Source organism: Triticum urartu, chromosome 7A, assembly GCF_056163025.1.
Source record: "Triticum urartu cultivar PI428250 chromosome 7A, HENAU_Tu73, whole genome shotgun sequence".
Classification (NCBI taxonomy): Eukaryota; Viridiplantae; Streptophyta; class Magnoliopsida; order Poales; family Poaceae; genus Triticum; species Triticum urartu.
In genome coordinates, this window is record NC_141879.1 from 721,727,517 (window position 1) to 721,753,270 (window position 25,754).

The 25,754-nt window shown below is 44.5% G+C and overlaps 1 protein-coding gene across 1 annotated transcript; it reads right to left on the reverse strand.

The window, feature by feature from the left end:
* Positions 1 to 13,322: 13,322 nt before the first annotated feature.
* Positions 13,323 to 13,994, reverse strand: LOC147962224 (uncharacterized). Its single transcript, XM_087537775.1, has 2 exons — positions 13,857 to 13,994; positions 13,323 to 13,746 (listed from the first exon to the last, which is right to left on the reverse strand). The coding sequence occupies exons 1-2, from the start codon at positions 13,948 to 13,950 to the stop codon at positions 13,517 to 13,519; spliced, it is 324 nt and encodes a 107-aa protein (XP_087393901.1). The 5' UTR covers positions 13,951 to 13,994; the 3' UTR covers positions 13,323 to 13,516.
* Positions 13,995 to 25,754: the final 11,760 nt, after the last annotated feature.

Genomic DNA, 25,754 nt, shown 5'->3' on the forward strand with positions numbered 1-25,754 from the left:
CATATCACTTATATTGATTGCATGTGATGTTTATCTTTTATGCATCTTATCTTGCTTTGATTGACGGTAGCATTTTAAGATGATCTCTCACTAATTATCAAGAAGTGTTCTCCCTGAGTATGCACCGTTGCGAAAGTTCTTCGTGCTGAGACACCACGTGATGATCGGGTGTGATAGGCTCTACGTTTAAATACAACGGGTGCAAAACAGTTGCACACGCAGAATACTCAGGTTATACTTGACGAGCCAAGCATATACAGATATGGCCTCGGAACACGGAGACCGAAAGGTCGAGCGTGAATCATATAGTAGATATGATCAATATAGCGATGTTCACCAATGAAACTACTCCATCTCACGTGATGATCGGACATGGTTTAGTTGATTTGGATCACGTAATCACTTAGAGGATTAGAGGGATGTCTATCTAAGTGGGAGTTCTTTAGTAATATGATTAATTGAACCTAAATTTATCATGAACTTAGTACCTGATAGTATCTTGCTTGTTTATGTTTGATTGTAGATAGATGGCCGTGCTATTGTTCCGTTGAATTTTAATGCGTTCCTTGAGAAAGCAAAGTTGAAAGATGATGGTAGCAATTACACGGACTGGATCCGTAACTTGAGGATTATCCTCATTGCTGCACAGAAGAATTACGTCCTGGAAGCACCGCTGGGTGCCAGGCCTGCTGCTGGAGCAAAACCATATGTTATGAACGTCTGGCAGAGCAAAGCTGATGACTACTCGATAGTTCAGTGTGCCATGCTTTACGGCTTAGAATCGGGACTTCAACGACGTTTTAAACGTCATGGAGCATATGAGATGTTCTAGGAGTTGAAGTTAATATTTCAAGCAAATGCCCGGATTGAGAGATATGAAGTCTCCAATAAGTTCTATAGCTGCAAGATGGAGGAGAACAGTTCTGTCAGTGAGCATATACTCAAAATGTCCGGGTATAATAATCACTTGTTTCAATTGGGAGTTAATCTTCCAGATGATTGCGTCATTGACAGAATTCTCCAATCACTGCCACCAAGCTACAAGAGCTTCATGATGAACTATAATATGCAAGGGATGAATAAGACTATTCCCGAGCTCTTCGCAATGCTGAAAGCTGCGGAGGTAGAAATCAAGAAGGAGCATCAAGTGTTGATGGTCAATAAGACCACTAGTTTCAAGAAAAAGGGCAAAGGGAAGAAGAAAGGGAACTTCAAAAAGAACAGCAAGCAAGTTGCTACTCAAGAAAAGAAACCCAAACCTGGACCTAAGCCTGAAACTGAGTGCTTCTACTGCAAGCAGACTGGTCACTGGAAGCGGAACTGCCCCAAGTATTTGGCGGATAAGAAGGATGGCAAGGTGAACAAAGGTATATGTGATATACATGTTATTGATGTGTACCTTACTAATGCTCGCAGTAGCACCTGGGTATTTGATACTGGTTCTGTTGCTAACATTTGCAACTCGAAACAGGGACTACAGATTAAGCGAAAATTGGCTAAGAACGAGGTGACGATGCGCGTGGGAAATGGTTCCAAAGTCGATGTGATCGCGGTCGGCACGCTACCTCTACATCTACCTTCGGGATTAGTATTAGACCTAAATAATTGTTATTTGGTGCCAGCGTTAAGCATGAACATTATATCTGGATCTTGTTTGATGCGAGACGGCTATTCATTTAAATCAGAGAATAATGGTTGTTCTATTTATATGAGTAATATCTTTTATGGTCATGCACCCTTAAAGAGTGGTCTATTCTTATTAAATCTCGATAGTAGTGACACACATATTCATAATGTTGAAATCAAAAGATGCAGAGTTGATAATGATAGTGCAACTTATTTGTGGCACTGCCGTTTGGGTCATATCGGTGTAAAGCGCATGAAGAAACTCCATACTGATGGGCTTTTGGAACCACTTGATTATGAATCACTTGGTACTTGCGAACCGTGCCTTACGGGTAAGATGACAAAAACACCGTTCTCCGGTACTATGGAGAGAGCAACAGATTTGTTGGAAATCATACATACAGATGTATGTGGTCCGATGAATGTTGAGGCTCGTGGCGGATATCGTTATTTTCTCACCTTCATAGATGACTTAAGCAGATATGGGTATATCTACTTAATGAAACATAAGTCTGAAACATTTGAAAAGTTCAAAGAATTTCAGAGTGAAGTTGAAAATCATCGTAACAAGAAAATAAAATTCCTGCGATCTGATCGTGGAGGAGAATATTTGAGTTACGAGTTTGGTGTACATTTGAAACAATACGGAATAGTTTTGCAACTCACGCCACCCGGAACACCACATTGTAATGGTGTGTCCGAATGTCGTAATCGTACTTTACTAGATATGGTGCGATCTATGATGTCTCTTACTGATTTACCGCTATCGTTTTGGGGTTATGCTCTAGAGACGGCCGCATTCACGTTAAATAGGGCACCATAAAAATCCGTTGAGACGACGCCTTATGAACTATGGTTTGGCAAGAAACCAAAGTTGTCGTTTCTGAAAGTTTGGGGTTGCGATGCTTATGTGAAAAAGCTTCAACCTAATAAGCTCGAACCCAAATCGGAGAAATGTGTCTTCATAGGATATCCAAAGGAAACTATTGGATACACCTTCTATCATAGATCCGAAGGCAAAACTTTTGTTGCTAAATTCGGAAACTTTCTAGAGAAGGAGTTTTCGCTCGAAAGAAGTGAGTGGGAGGAAAGTAGAACTTGTTGAGGTAACTGTACCTGCTCCATTATTGGAAAGTAGTACATCACAGAAACCAGTTTCTGTGACACCTACACCAATTAGTGAGGAAGCTAATGATGATGATCATGAAGCTTCAGAACAAGATACTACTGAACCTCGTAGATCAACCAGAGTAAGATCCGCACCAGAGTGGTACGGTAATCCTGTTCTGGAAGTCATGCTACTAGATCATGATGAACCTACAAACTATGGAGAAGCGATGGTGAGCCCAGATTCCGCAAAATGGCTTGAAGCCATGAAATCTGAGATGGGATCCATGTATGAGAACAAAGTATGGACTTTGGTTGACTTGCCCAATGATCGGCAAGCAATTGAGAATAAATGGATCTTTAAGAAGAAGACTAACGCTGACGGTGATGTTACTGTCTACAAAGCTCGACTTGTCGCAAAAGGTTTTCGACAAGTTCAAGGGATTGACTACGATGAGACCTTCTCACCCGTAGCGATGCTGAAGTCTGTCCGAATCATGTTAGCAATTGCCGCATTTTATGATTATGAAATTTGGCAGATGGATGTCAAAACTGCATTCCTGAATGGATTTCTGCAAGAAGAGTTGTATATGATGCAACCGGAAGGTTTTGTCGATCCAAAGGGAGCTAACAAAGTGTGCAAGCTCCAGCGATCCAGTTATGGACTGGTGCAAGCCTCTCGGAGTTGGAATAAACGCTTTGATAGTGTGATCAAAGCATTTGGTTTTGTACAGACTTTTGGAGAAGCCTGTATTTACAAGAAAGTGAGTGGGAGCTCTGTAGCATTTCTGATATTATATGTAGATGACATATTTCTAATCGGAAATGATATAGAATTTCTGGATAGCATAAAGGGATACTTGAATAAGAGTTTTTCAATGAAAGACCTCGGTGAAGCTGCTTACATATTGGGCATTAAGATCTATAGAGACAGATCAAGACGCTTAATTGGACTTTCACAAAGCACATACCTTGACAAAGTTTTGAAAAAGTTCAAAATGGATCAAGCAAAGAAAGGATTCTTGCCTGTGTTACAAGGTGTGAAATTGAGTAAGACTCAATGCCCAACCAATGCAGAAGATAGAGAGAAAATGAAAGATGTTCCCTATGCTTTAGCCATAGGCTCTATCATGTATGCAATGCTGCGTACCAGACCTGATGTGTGTCTTGCTATAAGTCTAGCAGGCAGGTACCAAAGTAATCCAGGAGTGGATCACTGGACAGCGGTCAAGAACATCCTGAAATACCTGAAAAGGACTAAGGATATGTTTCTCATATATGGAGGTGACAAAGAGCTCATCGTAAATGGTTACGTTGATGCAAGCTTTGACACTGATCCGGACGATTCTAAATCGCAAACCGGATACGTGTTTACATTAAACGGTGGAGCTGTCAGTTGGTGCAGTTCTAAACAAAGCGTTGTGGCGGGATCTACATGTGAAGCAGAGTACATAGCTGCTTCGGAAGCAACAAACGAAGGAGTCTGGATGAAGGAGTTCATATCCGATCTAGGAGTCATACCTAGTGCATCGGGTCCAATGAAAATCTTTTGTGACAATACTGGTGCAATTGCCTTGGCAAAGGAATCCAGATTTCACAAGAGAACCAAGCACATCAAGAGACGCTTCAATTCCATCCGGTATCTAGTCCAGGTGGGAGACATAGAGCTTTGCAAGATACATACGGATCTGAATGTAGCAGACCCGTTGACTAAGCCTCTTCCACGAGCAAAACATGATCAACACCAAAGCTCCATGGGTGTTAGAATCATTACTGTGTAATCTAGATTATTGACTCTAGTGCAAGTGGGAGACTGAAGGAAATATGCCCTAGAGGCAATAATAATGTTATTATTTTATTTCCTTATATCATGATAAATGTTTATTATTCATGGTAGAATTGTATTATCCGGAAACATAATACTTGTGCGAATACATAGACAAACCAAACGTCACTAGTATGCCTCTACTTGACTAGCTCATTAATCAAAGATGGTTATGTTTCCTAACCATAGACATGTGTTGTCATTTGATTAACGGGATCACATTATTAGGAGAATGATGTGATTGACATGACCCATTCCATTAGCTTAGCACCCGATCGTTTAGTATGTTGCTATTGCTTTCTTCATGACTTATACATGTTCCTATGACTATGAGATTATGCAACTCCCGTTTGCCGGAGGAACACTTTGTGTGATACCAAACGTCATAATGTAACTGGGTGATTATAAAGGAGCTCTACAGGTGTCTCCAAAGGTACATGTTGGGTTGGCGTATTTCGAGATTAGGATTTGTCAATCCGATTGTCGGAGAGGTATCTCTGGGCCCTCTCGGTAATGCACTAAGGTTGATGAGTATATGTTGTTAACATATTGTTGATCAGAAATGATGTAGAATTTCTGAAAAGCATACAAGGTTATTTGAAAAGTGTTTTTAATGGAAAACCTGGATTAAGCTACTTGAACATTGAGCATCAAGATCTATAAGGATAGATCAAAATCGCTTAATAGTACTTTCAAACGAACACATACCATGACAAAATTTTGAAGGAGTTCAAAAATAGATCGGCAAAGAAGGAGTTCTTGGTTGTGTTATAAGGTATGAGTATTGAGTAAAACTCAAGACCTGACCACGGCAGAATAGAGAGAAAGGACGAAGGTCGTCCCCTATGCTTTAGACGTAGGCTCTAAAGTATGCAATGTTGTGTACCGCGCCTGAAGCGTGCTAAGCCTTGAGTCAGTCAAGGGGTACAAGTGTGATCTAGGAATGGATCACAGGACAACGGTCAAGGTTATCCTTGATAACTAGTGGACTAAGGAATTTTCTCGATTATGGAGGTGGTAAAAGAGTTCGTCGTAAAGGGATACACCGATGCAATCTTTGACACTAATCTTGATGATTCTGAGTAGTAAACTGGATTCGTATAGTAGAATAGTTATTTGGAATAGCTCCAAAAAGAGCGTGGTAGCTGCATCTACAAGATGACATAGAGATTTGTAAAGCACACACGGATCTGAAAGGTTCAGACCCGTTGACTATAACATCTCTCACAAGCATAACACGATCAAACCCAGAACTCATTTAGTGTTAATCACATGGTAATGTGAACTAGATTATTGACTCTAGTAAACTCTTTGGGTGTTAGTCACATGGGGATGTGACCTTGAGTGTTCATCACATAGCGATGTGAACTGGATTATTGACTCTAGTGCAAGTGGGAGACTGTTGGAAATATGCCCTAGAGGAAATAATAAATTATTTATTATTATATTTCCTTGTTCATGATAATCGTTTATTATCCATGCTAAAATTGTATTGATAGGAAACTCAGATACATGTGTGGATACATAGACAACACCATGTCCCTAGTAAGCCTCTAGTTGACTAGCTCGTTGATCAATAGATGGTTACGGTTTCCTAACCATGGACATTGGATGTCGTTGATGACGGGATCACATCATTAGGAGAATGATGTGATGGACAAGACCCAATCCTAAGCCTAGCACAAGATCGTGCAGTTCGTATGCTAAAGCTTTTCTAATGTCAAGTATCATTTCCTTAGACCATGAGATTGTGCAACTCCCGGATACCGTAGGAATGCTTTGGGTGTACCAAACGTCACAACGTAACTGGGTGGCTATAAAGGTGCACTGCGGGTATCTCCAAAAGTGTCTGTTGGGTTGGCACGAATCGAGACTTGGATTTGTCACTCCGTGTAACGGAGAGGTATCTCTGGGCCCACTCGGTAGGACATCATCATAATGTGCACAATGTGACCAAGGAGTTGATCACGGGATGATGTGTTACGGAACGAGTAAAGAGACTTGCCGGTAACGAGATTGAACGAGGTATCGGGATACCGACGATCGAATCTCGGGCAAGTGTCGTACCGATGGACAAAGGGAATTGAATACGGGATTGATTGAATCCTTGACATCGTGGTTCATCCGATGAGATCGTCGTGGAGCATGTGGGAGCCAACATGGGTATCCAGATCCCGATGTTGGTTATTGGCCGGAGAGTTGTCTCGGTCATGTCTACATGTCTCCCGAACCCGTAGGGTCTACACACTTAAGGTTCGGTGACGCTAGAGTTGTAGAGATATTAGTATGTGGTTAACCGAAGGTTTTTCGGAGTCCCGGATGAGATCCCGGACGTCATGAGGAGTTCCAAAATGGTCTGGAGGTAAAGATTTATATATAGGAAGTCCAGTTTCGGCCACCGAGAGAGTTTCGGGAGTCATCGGTATTGTATCGGGACCACCGGAAGGGTCCCGGGGGTCCACCGGGTGGGGCCACCTATCCCGGAGGGCCCCATGGGCTGAAGGGGTGTGGGAATCAGCCCCTGGTGGGATGGTGCGCCTCCCTTGGGCCTCCCATGCGCCTAGGGTTGGAAACCCAAGGGGTGGGGGCGCCTCCACTTGGCTTGGAGGCCAAGCCACCCCTAGGGCTGCCGCCCCCCTCCCTAGATGGGATCTACAAGGGGCCAGCGCCCCACTAGGCCCCTATATATAGTGAAGGGGAGGGAGGGCAGCCACACCTGCAGCCCTGGCGCCTCCCTCCCTCCTGTGACACCTCTTCCTCCCCGCTTGTGCTTGGCGAAGCCCTTCCGGGATCCCGCTACTTCCACCACCACGCCGTCGTGCTGCTGGATCTCCATCAACTTCTCCTCCCCCTTGCTGGATCAAGAAGGAGGAGACGTCTCCGCTCCGTACGTGTGTTGAACGCGGAGGTGCCGTCCGTTCGGCGCTAGGATCATCGGTGATTTGGATCACGACGAGTACGACTCCATCAACCCCGTTCTCTTGAACGCTTCCGCTTAGCGATCTTCAAGGGTATGAAGATGCACTCCCTCTCTCTCGTTGCTAGTAACTCCTAGATTGATCTTGGTGACACGTAGGAAAATTTTGAATTATTGCTACGTTCCCCGACACATATTAATCTTGAGTTCTTCTATGCACATGAGCCGTAGAAAATTAACTAGGTGAGAATCTTGCACACTAAGTCATCTGACTATCTTGCTGATTTGTTCACTAAATCATTACCATCATCATCCTTCGAGATATGTGTACATTGAATCAATATTATGCAACTTAGGGAGATGCAAGGTTCGGGGGGAGAAACTTTAAAACTCATTGTTAAAATCTCAGTCCTGATGGATGATCGAGTACTCAACTTGATGGCTTAGTGGATTGTACTCTTTTTCCCTTCAATGAGTTTTGATATTTCTCGCACGAGGTTTTTGATGAGGTAATTCGTGAAATACAACAACATATACCATCTACTCTTTCTCCATATATTTTTTCCACTAGTTTTTTTGAAGTTTTGAGGCATGGATATACTGATAATTATCCAATGGGGGAGGGGGTGTTGGGAAACTTGGGCCTTTGATGGAGCCCATTAAGGACCAAGTTCATCCACTTAATGTAAAAGTGGGCACTTATCCCCCACCCTTAGTTATATATACAATTCATGATAATTTTGTCAATTTTACTTTCTGTCCCATGGAGTTTGATCGACAACTTCGTCTATGAGGCTCCCGCTCTGCAACACCTAGACCGAACTCACCAATAGAGGTTGTGTAACAGGCATCACATACTCCATCCATCTCTTGTACATCACGCATCCCCCTCTCCCGCTCATCCAACCACTAGATCCACACTAACTCACCTCCTCCGCACACCCCTTGCCTCCTCCGTGGCCATGGCCGTCGCATCCAGCGTGCAATCTTCCAACCATGTCCTTCCCGAGCGACCACCACATTTTTTCTACAAAGGGTAGATTTATTGGCTCAAAATGAAGCATCAAAAGAATACAAGTATAATGAGCACACACACGACACACCACCACACCATCTTAAGTCTCCATCTTACTATGGGGCATGAAGAGCCAGGCCGGCACCGCTCAACCGCAACAATGTATAGCCCAAGCCAGTGCTCCCGCGGTGAAGAAGCATGCGCCCAAGCACCCGAGGTGTCAAAGCATATTCCCAATCTCCCACGGTTTTTGCTCTCCCCACGTCTTTCCAAAATAAATGTATAGCTAGAATACGTCGTAAATAGGCAATGTGGTAGAAGCACCCAAGGTGTAGAAGCATTTCACGCAATAATCCAAGTGCATCAGTCTTTTGATGCCTTTAGTTATCCTATCATGTGACACAACAAAGAATAAAATGGCAGTAAAGTGGGGACTAAGACCACCATGACCGGCATGGTCAGATTGTTAGCGAGATGCAAAATGACATTAAGGTTACATAGATCGTGTTCTCTTTATTTACCGGAGAAAGATCGGCAGAAAAGTGGGGACTAAGAGCAACTCCAGTTGTTCCTCTAAAAGAAACTTCCCATAAAAATGCTTTTATTTTTACAGGATTCGGCTAAATTGGAAAAAATGAGGCCTTCTTTAATTTCTCCAATTCATCACGTTCTAACTGCTAGATAGGAACTGAGGCTAGTGCTAATTAACATATCTTGATGCAGAAACATGGCATAATTAAACTAACAGAACATGATTGATCATAACCATTGGATAATTAGCACTAACCCGTAGCCTATTAGACTTTAACCAAAACGTCTTAACCCTAGAGATTAAACATTGACTTTGACAAAGGGCAATTTAACCTTAATCATGAACCATTAGACTTAAACCTTAATCACTAAGACGTAATCAATATCATCAACTTAAACAGATCATCATTAGGGATCTAATCTAGGCTTAATTGGCTCGAGATACCATTGTTAGAATAAATCCAGCAGGATTGACATTATTGGCTCTTAAGCCTAGATATTAGATCACCTAAATACTTAGGTAAGAGAGGTAGATTAGGATCTTCCCACCAATCGAAGCAGCCCGTGGTGTAGGCGATGCTAAGTCCCATGCCTGCTTGATGCAGGCTCGATGTAGATGCTCGCAGCGGGTAGCAGTGTCCCTCCAGGCAGCACCCACACTGCCCTGGAGCAGGGGCAGAGCTTGGAGATGATCTTCCAGTCGTGCAGCACTCCCTCAGATCGGTTGGGGTTTTAGGGATGTGGGAAGAATGACTAAACCGTATGTGAAATAGTCAGATTGTAGATGTCGGCTGCTCCCCCAATCTAATATATGTGCGTTGGTGATAGGGCACCAAAACCATTTATTGGTTAGGGTGCCCCCGATCAGAGTGTGTTAGTTAGGGTGAGGGAAACATACGTTGGTGTGTGGCCCCTCCCCTTGGCGTTGTCTTTTTCAATGTCGAGTCAGTGTAGCCGGTGTCGGGGAAGTCGCCGTGGAGCCGCGGGCGCAAGGAGGCGCCGAGTTAGTCATGGGTGCGGTGGTGTCGAAGTAGAGGTGCGCCAGGAAGTAGATGATGTTGACGACGCGTCGCGCCGGGTGTGCCAAGCCCGGGAACACATCGTGGATGAAGGCACGCATCGGTGTTGCCAGCACCGGGCATGCGTAGACTAGGACCTGCACGAGCTGTACGCCATGTCAGAGAAGTCGGAGAGGCCAGCAGAGAAGGACTCGACGACGGTTGCAGCGTCAATCAATGTCGCCCACGGTTGTCGGAGTAGACGAAGTGGTCGGGGTAGATGACGATGACGCTAGCGATGGGTTGGTGCTAGACGAAGACGAACGGGATGGACGGGACGCTGCGACGGCTACGGGGGTAGCAGCGGCGGCGGCTGAAGAAGAGTGGCGACGGCGGCTAGGTTAGGAGCGCGGCGACGATGCTCGAAAGAAAGAACCCGACGGCATGATGAAGACCGGCGCGGGCGGTGGTGTTCCCGCGCCAAGGGAGGCGACGCGGCGCATACCACGTGAAGTCAACGTGCAGGGATGGCGGGATGGACCAAGGACCGCGGCGCTGCGGCCTGAAGGGGCGACGTAGTAGCGGCGGGCAGGTCGGAGCGACGGCAAGAAGACCTTGGGGCGGCGGCGGGGACCGCGGACCACGACGCTGCGGCCCGAAGGGGTGACGCAACGGCAGTTCGCGATTCGGTGCAGTCGCGGGGACAACCTTAGGACGGCGGCGTGGACCGCGTGCCACACTCGCTACGGCCCGACGGGGCGACACGGCGGCGGCGCAAGGGTCGGTGCAGCCATGAGACGGCCTGGAGCGGACGGCCTCGGGGCAGCGTAGACCGCGGGCCGCGACACTACGATCCGAAGGGACGACACAGCGATGACGCGGGTCGATGCAGCCAGGAGAAGAACCACGGGGCGGCGGCCCGATGGAGTGACGCAGCGGCAGCCCATTGCTCGATCGGTGGAGGGACGCGCTGAACTCGGGACGGTCTTTCACGGGGCCTGTGAAGGTGCGGGCAACCGACGAACCAGGTCGGTTGCACGACATAGATGACGCATGTATACAGCTGATCAGACCGAACATGCAATGAAGATGGAGTGACTAGACGCGAAGGCGAAGACAACGAGTTCTGCAGCGATCGCGTCACATGAGCATGCAACTAATCCACGAGCACACATGCTGGACAGGAAGTTGATTTGTACGTATATACGAACAATCAGCCAACATGCACACAACACGGATCGGGCCAGCGCAACGCACGTCATGCGAGCAAAGCCGGTGCACCACACACATATGTCCCGTCCCATCTTGCTTGAAGTGGATGGAGGTTGTAGGATCCCCGATTGGATCAAGGCGACGACGGCCAGCGCATACCGACATGCGGATGGAGGCGTGGACAGCGGCCGTTCCTGGCCTCCGTGTAGCACACAAGGCCGTCGAGTCGAAGAAGACGCCAGTTGATGCCGAAGTCGGAGTGAAAGCGCGCGAGGATCGATGGTGGCGGGCCCGATGCAAACTGATCTTAAATCGGAAAATTAAAAACAAAACGCCGATCAAGATGATCGACGGGAGAGAGAAAAAAATCAGAGCAAGGACTCGGAAAAAGACTCTCTAGCTAGGGCAGCCGGTAAACATGACTGGCGGACGAACCCTAGACACGGGCGGCGCTGCCTCCGGCGACGGTCATGGAGGCCGACCGCCCCGGGGACGGCGCGCAGGTGCGGAAGCGACAGCGGCTAGAGTTTTGAATCGAGGTTAGGCTGATATCATGTCCGAAGGGAGAGAGAGGATTTATGAAATTTTTGTTATATTGCTTGAGTCTCGTGGACATATATATGAGTACAATGATCTACTTAGAGTACAAGTCAGAACAAATTCTAACCTATCTCGTCTTTCCTAATAATTAATATACTCAACACTTCCCAACCTGTTGGACCTTTAATTAGATCAATTCCAACAAGATAGTGTTCTGTTTATTTACTGGAGAAAGATCAGAAGAAAAGTGGAGACTAAGAGCAACTCCAAGCATTCCTCTAAAAAGAAACTTCCCGTAAAAATGCTTTTATTTTTATAGGATGTCTGTACATTCTAGGGGAAGTTTTCTAAAAGCTACTTTCGTGAGATCCAGTAAACATTTTATCCTAAATGTTTTTTTTATTTTTCATTAAATAAAACTAAATAATGTCCTACGGTCGGCCAGTCAGTGACACACGTGATGGCCTCCGGCGTGGCAGTGTTCCGCGGAGGCGGCGGCGATGGCATGGTGGCGTTCCAGCGGCACTGCAGCTAGTCAGTGACATGCATGACGGCCTCCGGCGCGGCAGTGTTCCGCGGGGGCGGCGGCGACGGCATGATGGCGTTCCAGTGGCACGGCAGTGGCGAGCATGCAACGGTTACGAGGTGGCGGTGTTCCGCAGATTGGCGGCGCATCGGGAAGTTTCAGGCAGTTATCTTGCCGCCAGAAGTGTACGGGAAGCAAAACTTCACCTAAACCTGAAGGAAGTTGGGGCAAGTTTACAAGCAGTTGGGGACATGATTTTGGCCCAAAACTTTCCCAATCGGTAGTTTTTTTTTACGGATAGGGGATATGTTGGAGTTGCTCTAAGATCACTGTATGGCTACGTGTTGTGGTCTCAAACTCTCAATTGATTGATCAAAACAATATCAGATAGACTGATCCCACTGCAATACATTTGACCTGAAGCATAACTAGTACTGGGTAGTAGTAATGTTTCATGATAGCAGGGTGAAGCTAATGCACTAAAAGACAGCATCTGAGAATCGAGGTCCAAAAAAGAATCCCCCGCAAAAAAAAAGGTCGAAAAAAGAACAGAAGCAGAGTTTTTTTTCTTTTCTGAAGTTATTAATAGGATGAATCCTTAACTACTAATCTAGTGGACATTAAAATAAGTAATTGACGGGCAGATTTAGTTCAGAGAAAACATTAACTTACGAAGGTCAAAGCATGTTCTACTAAGATCTCTATAACAGAATAATATCAGGCCGGGCAAGATTGCGCTCCATTATAGGGCAGGATGAGTTGAAAGAAAGTTAAGAGCATATTTACCACACTGAGAATATAAAAGCATGAAACGCACCCATACCTCACAGAAAGCTACATCTGTCGTAAGGAAATAAAATCATTGCTGCTTTCACGAGATCTTAGTCTTATGCAAATTACTTGGGCGGTAAAGATTTTGTAAGGACAGTTTTGGGGAGAATATTTGTAGTTGATTGGTATCTAGTCCCCATGGGAACCTTTAGAACATTTTTGTGAAAGTACTATATATCGCGCAAATTCACAATTTTAGATATTCAGGTGCAAAATACTAGAGAAAATTGTGCTGAATTTCATAGTTCCAGACCACACGCGCAAAACAGGATCATAATAGTCTAAGCAGCAGATCACACATTCTCTCTCCCGCGAGCAACAATATCACCACCAAAACGTGTGCTAGTTCAGAAGAAACAAAGATAGCACTACTATCACTCTATCATCATCATGGAGCAGCTTCGTTTGTGGCGGCGGCAGCGGCGGCAGCAGCATCCGAGGTCCAAAGAGGCGCCGTCGTCCGCAGCCGCCCCTTCCTGCCGCCGGGCGGCGCACAGCAGCACTGGGTAGTGCCGCTGCAGTAGGCCTTGCCGGAAGGGCCGTTCAGCAAGGCGCACATGCGCGCGCACTTCACTCCCCCGTTGCTGTTCGAGCGGCAGTCGTTGATCGGATAGCAGTCTGCACGTTCAAAAATTGCTTTAGCATTAGATTTCAGATTGGTGCAGAAGGACTGGAAATTTTTGTGTCCGCAATACTAATAATAATAGAAAAGGAGGAGTTTAGCTAACCTAGTGCGTCTGCAGAGGACATCAGGTGGGTGGCCATGACTGCGAGGGCGGCAAAGCAGACGATCGTCCTTGCGTTGGTCTTCATAAGCGCCATGACCGCGAGTATCTTCCTCTTCTCTCCAAATGGGCCAAGCAATGTGTCGGTGCGATTATGTTTCTTCGCCAACGTTTATATAGAGGGAGAGATCGGCACATATGCACATGGTAGTACTGAAAACCTTGCTTTGAGATGTGTGTTGCCACATGGCGCACTTCGAGTTGGGTCTAACTGGAGAGGGAAAAATACCCAGTCTCATAAAAAAAAAATTGGTCTGTCTAACGCACATCTAGATGTATATTTCTTAGGGCAGTGATACGCGCCGGTGCACCGGCCCAAATTTTGGCCGGTCAGCCTGTAGCCGTGCGATCTAGCAGGCAGGAGCCGTCCGATCCCCTCTCCTCCCACGTCATATCATCTTCTTCCTCCCTCCCCACGCTTCAGATTCATTCGGTGCGATGTGTCCCTGCCCCAACCACCTCGTGTGTGTGCTCCGGCGAGAATAGGAAGCATCCACGTCCTCTCCCTCGCCGTCACAGCACCCCCGTCCTCTCCCTCTCCGTCGCCGCTCGTCGCCGTTGCCACTCATGCGCCCACAAACTCATCCCCGGTTGAAGCTTTTTTAGCCTCTGGTTAAAGCTTTTGTTACGCCGGTTGAAGCATTTTTCCACAGGTGAAGCTTTTTCATGGGGGTTGAAACTTTTTTCACTATGCCTGTTGAAGCTTTTTCCGCCACCGGTTGTAACTTCTCCTTGGTGAGTTGAAGCTTTTTTCCATGTCAGGTTGAAGCATTGGCGCCCATCATCTGCCATGCATGTAGCAAAAATGTCACCGGTCGTAGCAAAAACATAATGTGGTTGTAGCAAAAAAAGGATGTGGTTGTAACATTCCCTGTCTGCCGCTTGTAGTTTGTCGCACTGCCGGTTCTAGCATCGCCCTCCGCTGGTTGTAGCAAAAAGAAACTCCGGTTGTAACAAAACGGCGACACGGTGGTAGCAAAACTGTGACGCCGGTGGTGTGTTCTAGCAAAGCAAGACTTTTCAGTTGCCGGTAGTAGCTTATTTTGCAGGCGGTTGTAGCTTTTTTGCTGCTAGTTCCAGCAAATTTTGCCGTTGGTTGCAACTCCTGTACTGACGACGGTCACCGCGCCCATCATCGTCGCAACGCATCGAGGTTCCCTGTTCGAAGCATCCGTGTGCGATGGTTCCAGCAACAACGGGTGCCGGTTCCAGCATCCAACGCACTTCTTCGTGATGCGCCCCGTCGCAACACCGATGCTCTGGTGGCTCCATGAATGGCGCAAGGTGGTTCCAGCAAAAACACATGTTGGATCCAGCAAAAAAACATGCTGGTTCCAGCATCCGCCTCTTGGGATCCATGGCGGAGTACTATATGGAGGAGAGAGGCGCAACACGAACAAAAGCTTGATCACAATCAAATTGATCCATGGTGGGTTTTTGTGAGGAAGAGGGAGGGGAAGAGAAACTATTCAAGAAGACGCGAAGGAAGAAGAAGAAACGAAAAGGAACAAGTGGATGCGTCGCTTCCTTCGTGAGTGAATAAGAAAATGATCGGTGGCCCACCAGTATTCGCGAGCGAGCGCGACCGGCCCAATGTTCGGCCGGTGCGCCGATTACAAACGTTTCCCTATTTCTTATTGCACGTCTAAGTGACTCAATCAAACATAAGAAGGTAAAAAAAATACCCACATGAATCTCCGCGAAAACCTACGATATAGAATTTAGATGTGCAATAATTAGTTCACATCTAGACGTTCTTTAGAAAACCTTATTCTTTTTACCAAAAGGAAGTGTATGATTTTGTGCCGTGAATTGGATCTACTAACCTCTAACCTAATTTAGACATGGTTCTTTCTACTTTATCGCCTAGTTGACGGCGCCATGCACTGGGGGTTGCATCTCCACAGGGAGCCCAACTCTTAGGGGAGCTCTCGGGCCCAGCATGGGGATAAAGGCGGGAGAAGGGCCCAGGGCGACTTATTGATGGTTATGGGATCTTCGTGGACTCCAAGGCAGAAGGGCGGCTGGATAGATCACATCTCCCTCATGTATATCCTAACTCCCACCGTGTATATAAGAGGGAGCAAGGGGTCTTAGATGGATCTATTCTCCTATAGAACAACTCTCAGTAGAAATATACACATTCCCATCTACTCTCTCTCACATGAGATATCCCATCACCATGAATAACAAGTACAAGCATGACATAGGGTATTACTCTCCAGAGGCCCGAACCTGGATAACTGGTGGGTGCAAGCTGCATTCCGGTACTTCCGACCATGCTAGGCACCCTACCGAAGGTACTAACGATTTTCCGCCTCGTCATTGGTTGCTGGAAAAATTACACGATCCAAACTAGGAGATTCTAGGCAAGTTTCTAATTGTCGTTGCGTCGAATGACCTACTAAGTATCCCAACCCCGGCACAAGAAGATGCTTATGTTCTATTAGTGATCTGTTTGAATTGTATTCAAGTGTTGCCTATTGTCGCCATGTCCTAGTTTTCATAGTCTATGTGAAATATTGTCCAAACGTGTTATGTTGTGTGTTAATTCTGATCGTGTTATTGACTCTGGCATATTGGTACTAGGAAACTTTAGTAGCGGATGCTCATAGCTGAGGCAACTTTAACATCAACAAATATGCAACTTGGTGTTAAAGGTAAACAACAAAAATGAAGTTCAACTTAATTGGTAGAGTGACGATAAAAACATGTTGGTTTTGATTCTCGTAATTTAGGCAACCTGAACCACAACTTGCAGAAAAATTTATAGCAATAAAGTAAGCAACTTGTCCTCCGAATTTTACTAGCAAGGAGCAAGACTACAAAAAAGAAAAGCATATATATACAAATAGTGGGAACGATGGACAAAAGGCAATAACCCATGATACTAGTGCGGTACACTACTAGCAGGGACAAACAAACGTACCATACTTCTAAGAAGTACTAGCAACACAATTAATGGATTGTATTTTAACAATTGTTAATCAAACTAACAATTCATTTCTTTACACACATAGATAAGTAAAATACTTCTATGGTTCTAGAAAATAAGAGCAGATGACACACAAAAATCCCTGGATTGTGTCTTGCTACATAAACCAAACTACTAGTCAACTCTCCTTTACAATAAGATTAGTATTGTGCAATGGAACAATAACCTAATACTCCCTCCGTTCCTTGATATAAGGTGTATACATTTTTGAGAAAAAGTACGAAATATAAGGTGTATTGCGTTGCACCACTCGTTTGGATAATTTTTTTTAGGGATTTGATTACATTTCCTTATATCATGTAAGCTCCTCTATTTTCTCATGTCAATTAGTCATCTGTAATCTCACTCAAAACTTGTGAAATTTTCCCTTCACGTGCGTTCTTTAATTTCCGTGCCAAAAACTATACACCCTATATCTAGGAACGGAGGGAGTATGTTTCTAGCCGCAAGCATCCGATTCAGGATGAAAAACAAATCTCTACTAATGTGTATAAACCATACATTCATATAGTTAGGAAATGTACCATGATCTAAACAAGGTTTCATAATTCATAATCCAATATGTTAACTATATAACATGAGACATGGAACCAAATACCCCAAACTATATAATAACGTTGGTCTAGCAATCTAGAGGAATATAATCATCATACCAATAGATCCATGGCGAATCATGAAAGTAAACATGAAAATTACAGGAAAAAGGAATTACATGCAGAACTATATATGTCAACAGCAGTGACATCACAACCATGGACTCCAAGTCAAAAAAATCAACACACTCGCACGGTTTTCAGGAAAATAGAAAAAATAGCAAACTTAACAGCATTTGGTAGGCAACATAATTAGCTCTGTGCGGTTAAAAACAGCTAGCTGATTTTAAGGCTCACTATTATACAAATTTGCAGCTTGTATGCACCTTAGCATTGAAGTTGTGCAAAAATTATGAGTATTATCATGTTCTAGTGCACCTATTTTGACACAAAAAGCAACACTATGATATCTCACAAATCCATACAGCCGGTACCATAACAAAGGGTGCACCTATCCAGTGAATATATAGTTGACATCTCTAGCATTATATCCAAGCAAGCAGGGGAACTAGTTCATGTATCAATTCACTAAACTCATTCCGGTTAGAACTTGAAGGCTGGAAACTAATTCCCTTCTGAGATGAGCACATTGATTCACCAAGATTGAACCTGCAAGCAATGTATTACTTCAAGTGGTAATGTTACTTCAAGAAGCAAGTCGCGTGGATCAGTCGGGACTCAGGAGAACCATGTGGCTGATCGTCAAGCCACAACACGCCTCAATGATTGCACGATGGTCGGATGAATGGTCTAGTACTTTGGTCGAGCTAGTTCTATTTTCATCCTTGCGCACGGCCAACACCATGGCTCCTGCGGCTTGCATTGCCAAGGAGGTTTTGTGAAGACAACAGTAAAAATGCCCTTCTTTGGGTAACATATAACTGCAAAACTGATGCATGTAAAATTTCCAGACAAAGTAAATAAAATGCCCTCTGTACTATGAATAAAATTGCTAGTAAAATTCAATGAAATGCACCTATAACAAACATAGTTACAAGCATAAATCCATACCATGTATTTGGAAAGAAATGGCGGTCTTCTCAGCAATGGAAATTATTGGATGATTGAAGAGGGGGAAATATATTAGGAAATAAATGAATTTCCTACCTAATTATGTTGATATTTTGGCGATTTTTCAACTTTGTTAGAACTCTCTTATTTCTTCAGTTCATCGTCTGCTCACTCGGAGGGAGCAACTAATTAGGGGGTGCCCCCCACGAAAGGGAACGAGCAGTCAGTCAGGACGCTCTGCCTGTTCGACAAGTGGCACATGCGGAGACCTCCCTCGTACGCAACCCCACTGAAAGCAGTTTCCCTTTCCAATTTCTAGTTTTGGTAGTTTTGCAGTTTGCCCCTCCCATCTTCTTGGTTTCCCTGTTTCCCTCCGGCGCGCGATGGCCTTTAAGCCGAAGCGAAACACAAGCGACTTTTGCGCATAAACTCGAAAATTAGATTGCTGATTGCTTTCTTTTTTCTTTTTGACTTTCTTTTTCCCATTATATTTCTGAGAGAGGGAGTTTTTTATGGGGTAAAAAGGGAGGCGGGCTGTAACTTTCAACTATATCAAATAATAGCTTTCAATTAGATACCGCGCTTCCGGCTTTGCCGGTGCCTACACGCTCTTCCTGCTCGCCTCGGGTCTGTCAAATTTTGATATACATCTTGAAGGGGAGTCATGGGTTAAAGTGTGTGTTCGTCGAAGCACATGTTCATCATACAGCACGCTCCGCCTTTCCGGTACATGGCGCCTACAACGCGCTTCCTGCTCGCCTACAGCTCGTCTCACATCCTATAATCCAGTTGTCTAATCCGATTAGTTGGAAGCACACGTGTTTCGGTGGCTGGGAGAACTAGCCTATTCTTTCTAGGAGCACTGGCAAGGAACACATGCAGTGGTCTTTTACTCGTTTGGAAGCACAAAAGTGCCCTTTCTCCACAATGCCTTGTCACGCTGGATGGAGCACAAATCTTTTCTGCACTTTGCCTAGAAGCACTAGCCTAATCTGTTTGGGAGCACTAGCGTATTCTTTCTGGGAGCACTAGTCTGCACTGGCAAGGAGCTCAGGTAGTGGTTTTTCACTCGTTTGGAAGCACAAAAGTACCCTTTTCTCCACAATGACTTGTCACGCTGGATGGAGCACAATTATTTTCTGCACTTTGCCTAGATCCACTAGCCTATTCTCTTTGGGAGCACTAGTGTTAGTGTGCACTGGCTATGAGCACAAGCAGTGGGTTTTCACACATTAAAAGAAAATATTCAAGTAGTTGTTTACACTTCTGCGGAGCACAGCTTAAAAACATATTGCAGTACTCTTTTGCACTGACAGGGAGTTCAAACTATGTATTGGTCGGGAATACAAAAGTTTAATAGTCTGCAATGCTAGTGAGTTCATACAAATGACGAAAAATAGAAAATAGTACGAGTCTGCAATGCACATCATGTCTCGTTCAAGATAGTGCTAATCTTGTCTCCCATTTCTTGTGTGACTCTATTAGAATCGCTTGTTATTCAATGAAAATCAAAGAGGAAGCGGTGTTGTGGTGTCTTGCGGGTGCTAAACATTTGTGTGACGTGATGCTGCATGAGTGATGTATTGTATGTGGCTCTGACCTTCTGCCTATAGCCTGAACATCTAAAACTCCTTATTCAATGAAACTGGCAAATCTTTTGCCTAGCTTCAAAAAAAAAAAAGAATTGCTTGTTAGGAGCATGTATAAGGCTTTTGCCTTCCGGTGATCTAATTCGGGCTACAAAAAACACCAAAAAAACAAGTGTCTTATGATTATTCTTTTGCAATTCTTGTTTTTAAAAAACATGCGTCCCTATTCTATTTTCTATGTGAGAAATCTGTGTGGAAAGCGGAAATTTTCCACAAAAAATATCAAGGAAAACTTGCATCGAATGATCGAAATCAGCTGCTATGTCTTCTGCGAACTCTTCGCCATCATAGAGAAATGCAAATCTTAGTATGGTGAATGATGATTCACCATGCTCCATTATTTCTCACTTTGCAAAACTTAAAGTCCCAAGACCTCTTGTTTTTGCTTTTGTTGTCTTCTTCTTTGTTGGTTATGGTCTTATGGATATCAAGACTTGTTCCATTCTAGACATTTGAGGTTAATTAGCATCTATCTATCTATTTATCTATCTATTATATACTAAAAACAAAATACGGGTGTTTTTCCAAAGGCACCACGTTAATCCACATCATCAAAATTATTTTGATGGTTAGATCTACAATTTAATGGCTACCTCTATTTAAAATTGTGTAATGGGTGTTCTCCTCAAGGCACCACGTAAACCACATCATCAGAATTATTTCAATAGTTAGATCTATAATTTAATGACAACGATCTATTTAAAATCCCTTAAATCTCATAATGGTTTACACATCAAGTCATCAGCACTCAGAATAATAAGGCGCATATGTGTCTACTTCTGTTAAAAAAGGCGGAGACGGCTCAGCATTTTTGTTTTTTTTCATGGCACGCTCATTGTGATGGAGTACTCGCACAATAAATGCATGAACTTTGGCTAGAGAGCTCAAGCCTTTTGCCAATCAAAGGAACGTGACACAGTGAATGAGGACATAGTTGAAGGAAATATGCCCTAGAGGCAATAATAATGTTATTATTTTATTTCCTTATATCATGATAAATGTTTATTATTCATGCTAGAATTGTATTATCCGGAAACATAATACTTGTGTGAATACATAGACAAACCAAACGTCACTAGTATGCCTCTACTTGACTAGCTCATTAATCAAAGATGGTTATGTTTCCTAACCATAGACATGTGTTGTCATTTGATTAACGGGATCACATTATTAGGAGAATGATGTGATTGACATGACCCATTCCATTAGCTTAGCACCCGATCGTTTAGTATGTTGCTATTGCTTTCTTCATGACTTATACATGTTCCTATGACTATGAGATTAAGCAACTCCCGTTTGCCGGAGGAACACTTTGTGTGCTACCAAACGTCACAACGTAACTGGGTGATTATAAAGGAGCTCTACAGGTGTCCCCAAAGGTACATGTTGGGTTGGCGTATTTCGAGATTAGGATTTGTCACTCCGATTGTCGGAGAGGTATCTCTGGGCCCTCTCGGTGATGCACATCACATAAGCCTTGCAAGGATTTCAAGTAATGAGTTAGTTGCGAGATGATGTATTACGAAACGAGTAAAGAGACTTGCCGGTAACGAGATTGAACTAGGTATTGAGATACCGACGATCGAATCTCGGGCAAGTAAAATACCGATGACAAAGGGAACAACGTATGTTGTTATGCGGTCTGACCGATAAAGATCTTCGTAGAATATGTAGGAGCCAATATGAGCATCCAGGTTCCGCTATTGGTTATTGACCGGAGACGTGTCTCGGTCATGTCTACATTGTTCTCGAACCCGTAGGGTCCGCACGCTTAAGGTTTCGATGACAGTTATATTATGAGTTTATGAGTTTTGATGTACCGAAGTTAGTTCGTAGTCCCGGATGTGATCACGGACATAACGAGGAGTCTCGAAATGGTCGAGACATAAAGATTGATATATTAGACGGCTATATTCGGACACAGGAAGTGTTCCGAGTGATTTCGGAGAAAACCGGAGAGCCGGAGGGTTACCGGAACCCTACCGGGAGAAGTAATGGGCCATATGGGCCTTAGTGGAGAGAGAGAGGGGAAGCCAGGGTGGGCCGCGCGCCTCCTCCCCCCTGGTCCGAATTGGACTAGGAGAGGGGGGCGGCGCCCCCCTTTCCTTCTCCCTCCCCACTTCCTTCCCCCTCCTAGTAGGAGTCCTACTCCTACTAGGAGGAGGACTCCTCCTGGCGCGCCAATAGGGGCCGGCTGGCCTCCTCCCCTTGCTCCTTTATATACGGGGGCAGGGGGCACCCCTAGACACAAGTTGATCCACGTGATCATATTCTTAGCCGTGTGCGGTGCCCCCTTCCACCATAATCCTCGATAATATTGTAGCGGTGCTTAGGCGAAGCCCTGCGACGGTAGTACATCAAGATCGTCAGCACGCCGTCGTGCTGACGGAACTCTACCCCGACACTTTGCTGGATTGGAGTCCGGGGATCGTCATCGAGCTGAACTTGTGCTAAAACTCGGAGGTGCCATAGTTTCGGTGCTTGATCGGTCGGGCCGTGAAGACGTACGACTACATCAACCGCGTTGTGCTAACACTTCCGCTGTCGGTCTACAAGGGTACGTAGATCACACTCTCCCCTCTCGTTGCTATGTATCACCATAATCTTGCGTGTGCATAGGAAAATTTTGAAATTACTACGTTCCCCAACAGTGGTATCAGAGCCTAGGTTTTATGTGTTGATGTTATATGCACGAGTAGAACACAAGTGAGTTGTGGGCGATATAAGTCATACTGCTTACCAGCATGTCATACTTTGGTTCGGCGGTATTGTTGGACGAAGCGGCCCGGACCGACATTACGCGTACGCTTACGCGAGACCGATTCTCCCGACGTGCTTTGCACAAAGGTGGCTAGCGGGTGACAGTTTCTCCAACTTTAGTTGAACCGAGTGTGGCTACGCCCGATCCTTGCGAAGGTTAAAACAGCACCAACTTGACAAACTATCGTTGTGGTTTTGATGTGTAGGTAAGATTGGTTCTTGCTTAAGCCCGTAGCAGCCACGTAAAACTTGCAACAACAAAGTAGAGGACGTCTAACTTGTTTTTGCAGGGCATGTTGTGATGTGATATGGTCAAGACATTATGCTAAATTTTATTGTATGAGATGATCATGTTTTGTAACCAAGTTATCGGCAACTGGCAGGAGCCATATGGTTGTCGCTTTATTGTATGCAATGCAATTGCGCTGTAATGCTTTACTTTATCACTAAGCGGTAGCGATAGTCGTGGAAGCATAATATTGGCGAGACTACAACGATGCTATGATGGTGATCAAGGTGTCGTGCCGGTGACGATGGTGATCATGACGGTGCTTCGAAGATGGAGATCACAAGCACAAGATGATGATGGCCATATCATATCACTTATATTGATTGCATGTGATGTTTATCTTTTATGCATCTTATCTTGCTTTGATTGACGGTAGCATTTTAAGATGATCTCTCACTAATTATCAAGAAGTGTTCTCCCTGAGTATGCACCGTTGCGAAAGTTCTTCGTGCTGAGACACCACGTGATGATCGGGTGTGATAGGCTCTACGTTTAAATACAACGGGTGCAAAACAGTTGCACACGCAGAATACTCAGGTTATACTTGACGAGCCAAGCATATACAGATATGGCCTCGGAACACGGAGACCGAAAGGTCGAGCGTGAATCATATAGTAGATATGATCAATATAGCGATGTTCACCAATGAAACTACTCCATCTCACGTGATGATCGGACATGGTTTAGTTGATTTGGATCACGTAATCACTTAGAGGATTAGAGGGATGTCTATCTAAGTGGGAGTTCTTTAGTAATATGATTAATTGAACCTAAATTTATCATGAACTTAGTACCTGATAGTATCTTGCTTGTTTATGTTTGATTGTAGATAGATGGCCCGTGCTATTGTTCCGTTGAATTTTAATGCGTTCCTTGAGAAAGCAAAGTTGAAAGATGATGGTAGCAATTACACGGACTGGATCCGTAACTTGAGGATTATCCTCATTGCTGCACAGAAGAATTACGTCCTGGAAGCACCGCTGGGTGCCAGGCCTGCTGCTGGAGCAAAACCATATGTTATGAACGTCTGGCAGAGCAAAGCTGATGACTACTCGATAGTTCAGTGTGCCATGCTTTACGGCTTAGAATCGGGACTTCAACGACGTTTTAAACGTCATGGAGCATATGAGATGTTCCAGGAGTTGAAGTTAATATTTCAAGCAAATGCCCGGATTGAGAGATATGAAGTCTCCAATAAGTTCTATAGCTGCAAGATGGAGGAGAACAGTTCTGTCAGTGAGCATATACTCAAAATGTCCGGGTATAATAATCACTTGTTTCAATTGGGAGTTAATCTTCCAGATGATTGCGTCATTGACAGAATTCTCCAATCACTGCCACCAAGCTACAAGAGCTTCATGATGAACTATAATATGCAAGGGATGAATAAGACTATTCCCGAGCTCTTCGCAATGCTGAAAGCTGCGGAGGTAGAAATCAAGAAGGAGCATCAAGTGTTGATGGTCAATAAGACCACTAGTTTCAAGAAAAAGGGCAAAGGGAAGAAGAAAGGGAACTTCAAAAAGAACAGCAAGCAAGTTGCTACTCAAGAAAAGAAACCCAAACCTGGACCTAAGCCTGAAACTGAGTGCTTCTACTGCAAGCAGACTGGTCACTGGAAGCGGAACTGCCCCAAGTATTTGGCGGATAAGAAGGATGGCAAGGTGAACAAAGGTATATGTGATATACATGTTATTGATGTGTACCTTACTAATGCTCGCAGTAGCACCTGGGTATTTGATACTGGTTCTGTTGCTAACATTTGCAACTCGAAACAGGGACTACAGATTAAGCGAAAATTGGCTAAGAACGAGGTGACGATGCGCGTGGGAAATGGTTCCAAAGTCGATGTGATCGCGGTCGGCACGCTACCTCTACATCTACCTTCGGGATTAGTATTAGACCTAAATAATTGTTATTTGGTGCCAGCGTTAAGCATGAACATTATATCTGGATCTTGTTTGATGCGAGACGGCTATTCATTTAAATCAGAGAATAATGGTTGTTCTATTTATATGAGTAATATCTTTTATGGTCATGCACCCTTAAAGAGTGGTCTATTCTTATTAAATCTCGATAGTAGTGACACACATATTCATAATGTTGAAATCAAAAGATGCAGAGTTGATAATGATAGTGCAACTTATTTGTGGCACTGCCGTTTGGGTCATATCGGTGTAAAGCGCATGAAGAAACTCCATACTGATGGGCTTTTGGAACCACTTGATTATGAATCACTTGGTACTTGCGAACCGTGCCTTACGGGTAAGATGACAAAAACACCGTTCTCCGGTACTATGGAGAGAGCAACAGATTTGTTGGAAATCATACATACAGATGTATGTGGTCCGATGAATGTTGAGGCTCGTGGCGGATATCGTTATTTTCTCACCTTCATAGATGACTTAAGCAGATATGGGTATATCTACTTAATGAAACATAAGTCTGAAACATTTGAAAAGTTCAAAGAATTTCAGAGTGAAGTTGAAAATCATCGTAACAAGAAAATAAAATTCCTGCGATCTGATCGTGGAGGAGAATATT

What these genes read in the sequence shown, in the direction of transcription:
- LOC147962224 (XM_087537775.1), bottom strand. Translation starts at nt 13,950, where the DNA reads ATGGCGCTTATGAAGACCAACGCAAGGACGATCGTCTGCTTTGCCGCC. An exon ending in GTCCTCTGCAGACGCACTAG is followed by an intron (nt 13,747 to 13,856) that starts GTTAGCTAAACT and finishes TTGAACGTGCAG; the next exon opens with ACTGCTATCCGATCAACGAC.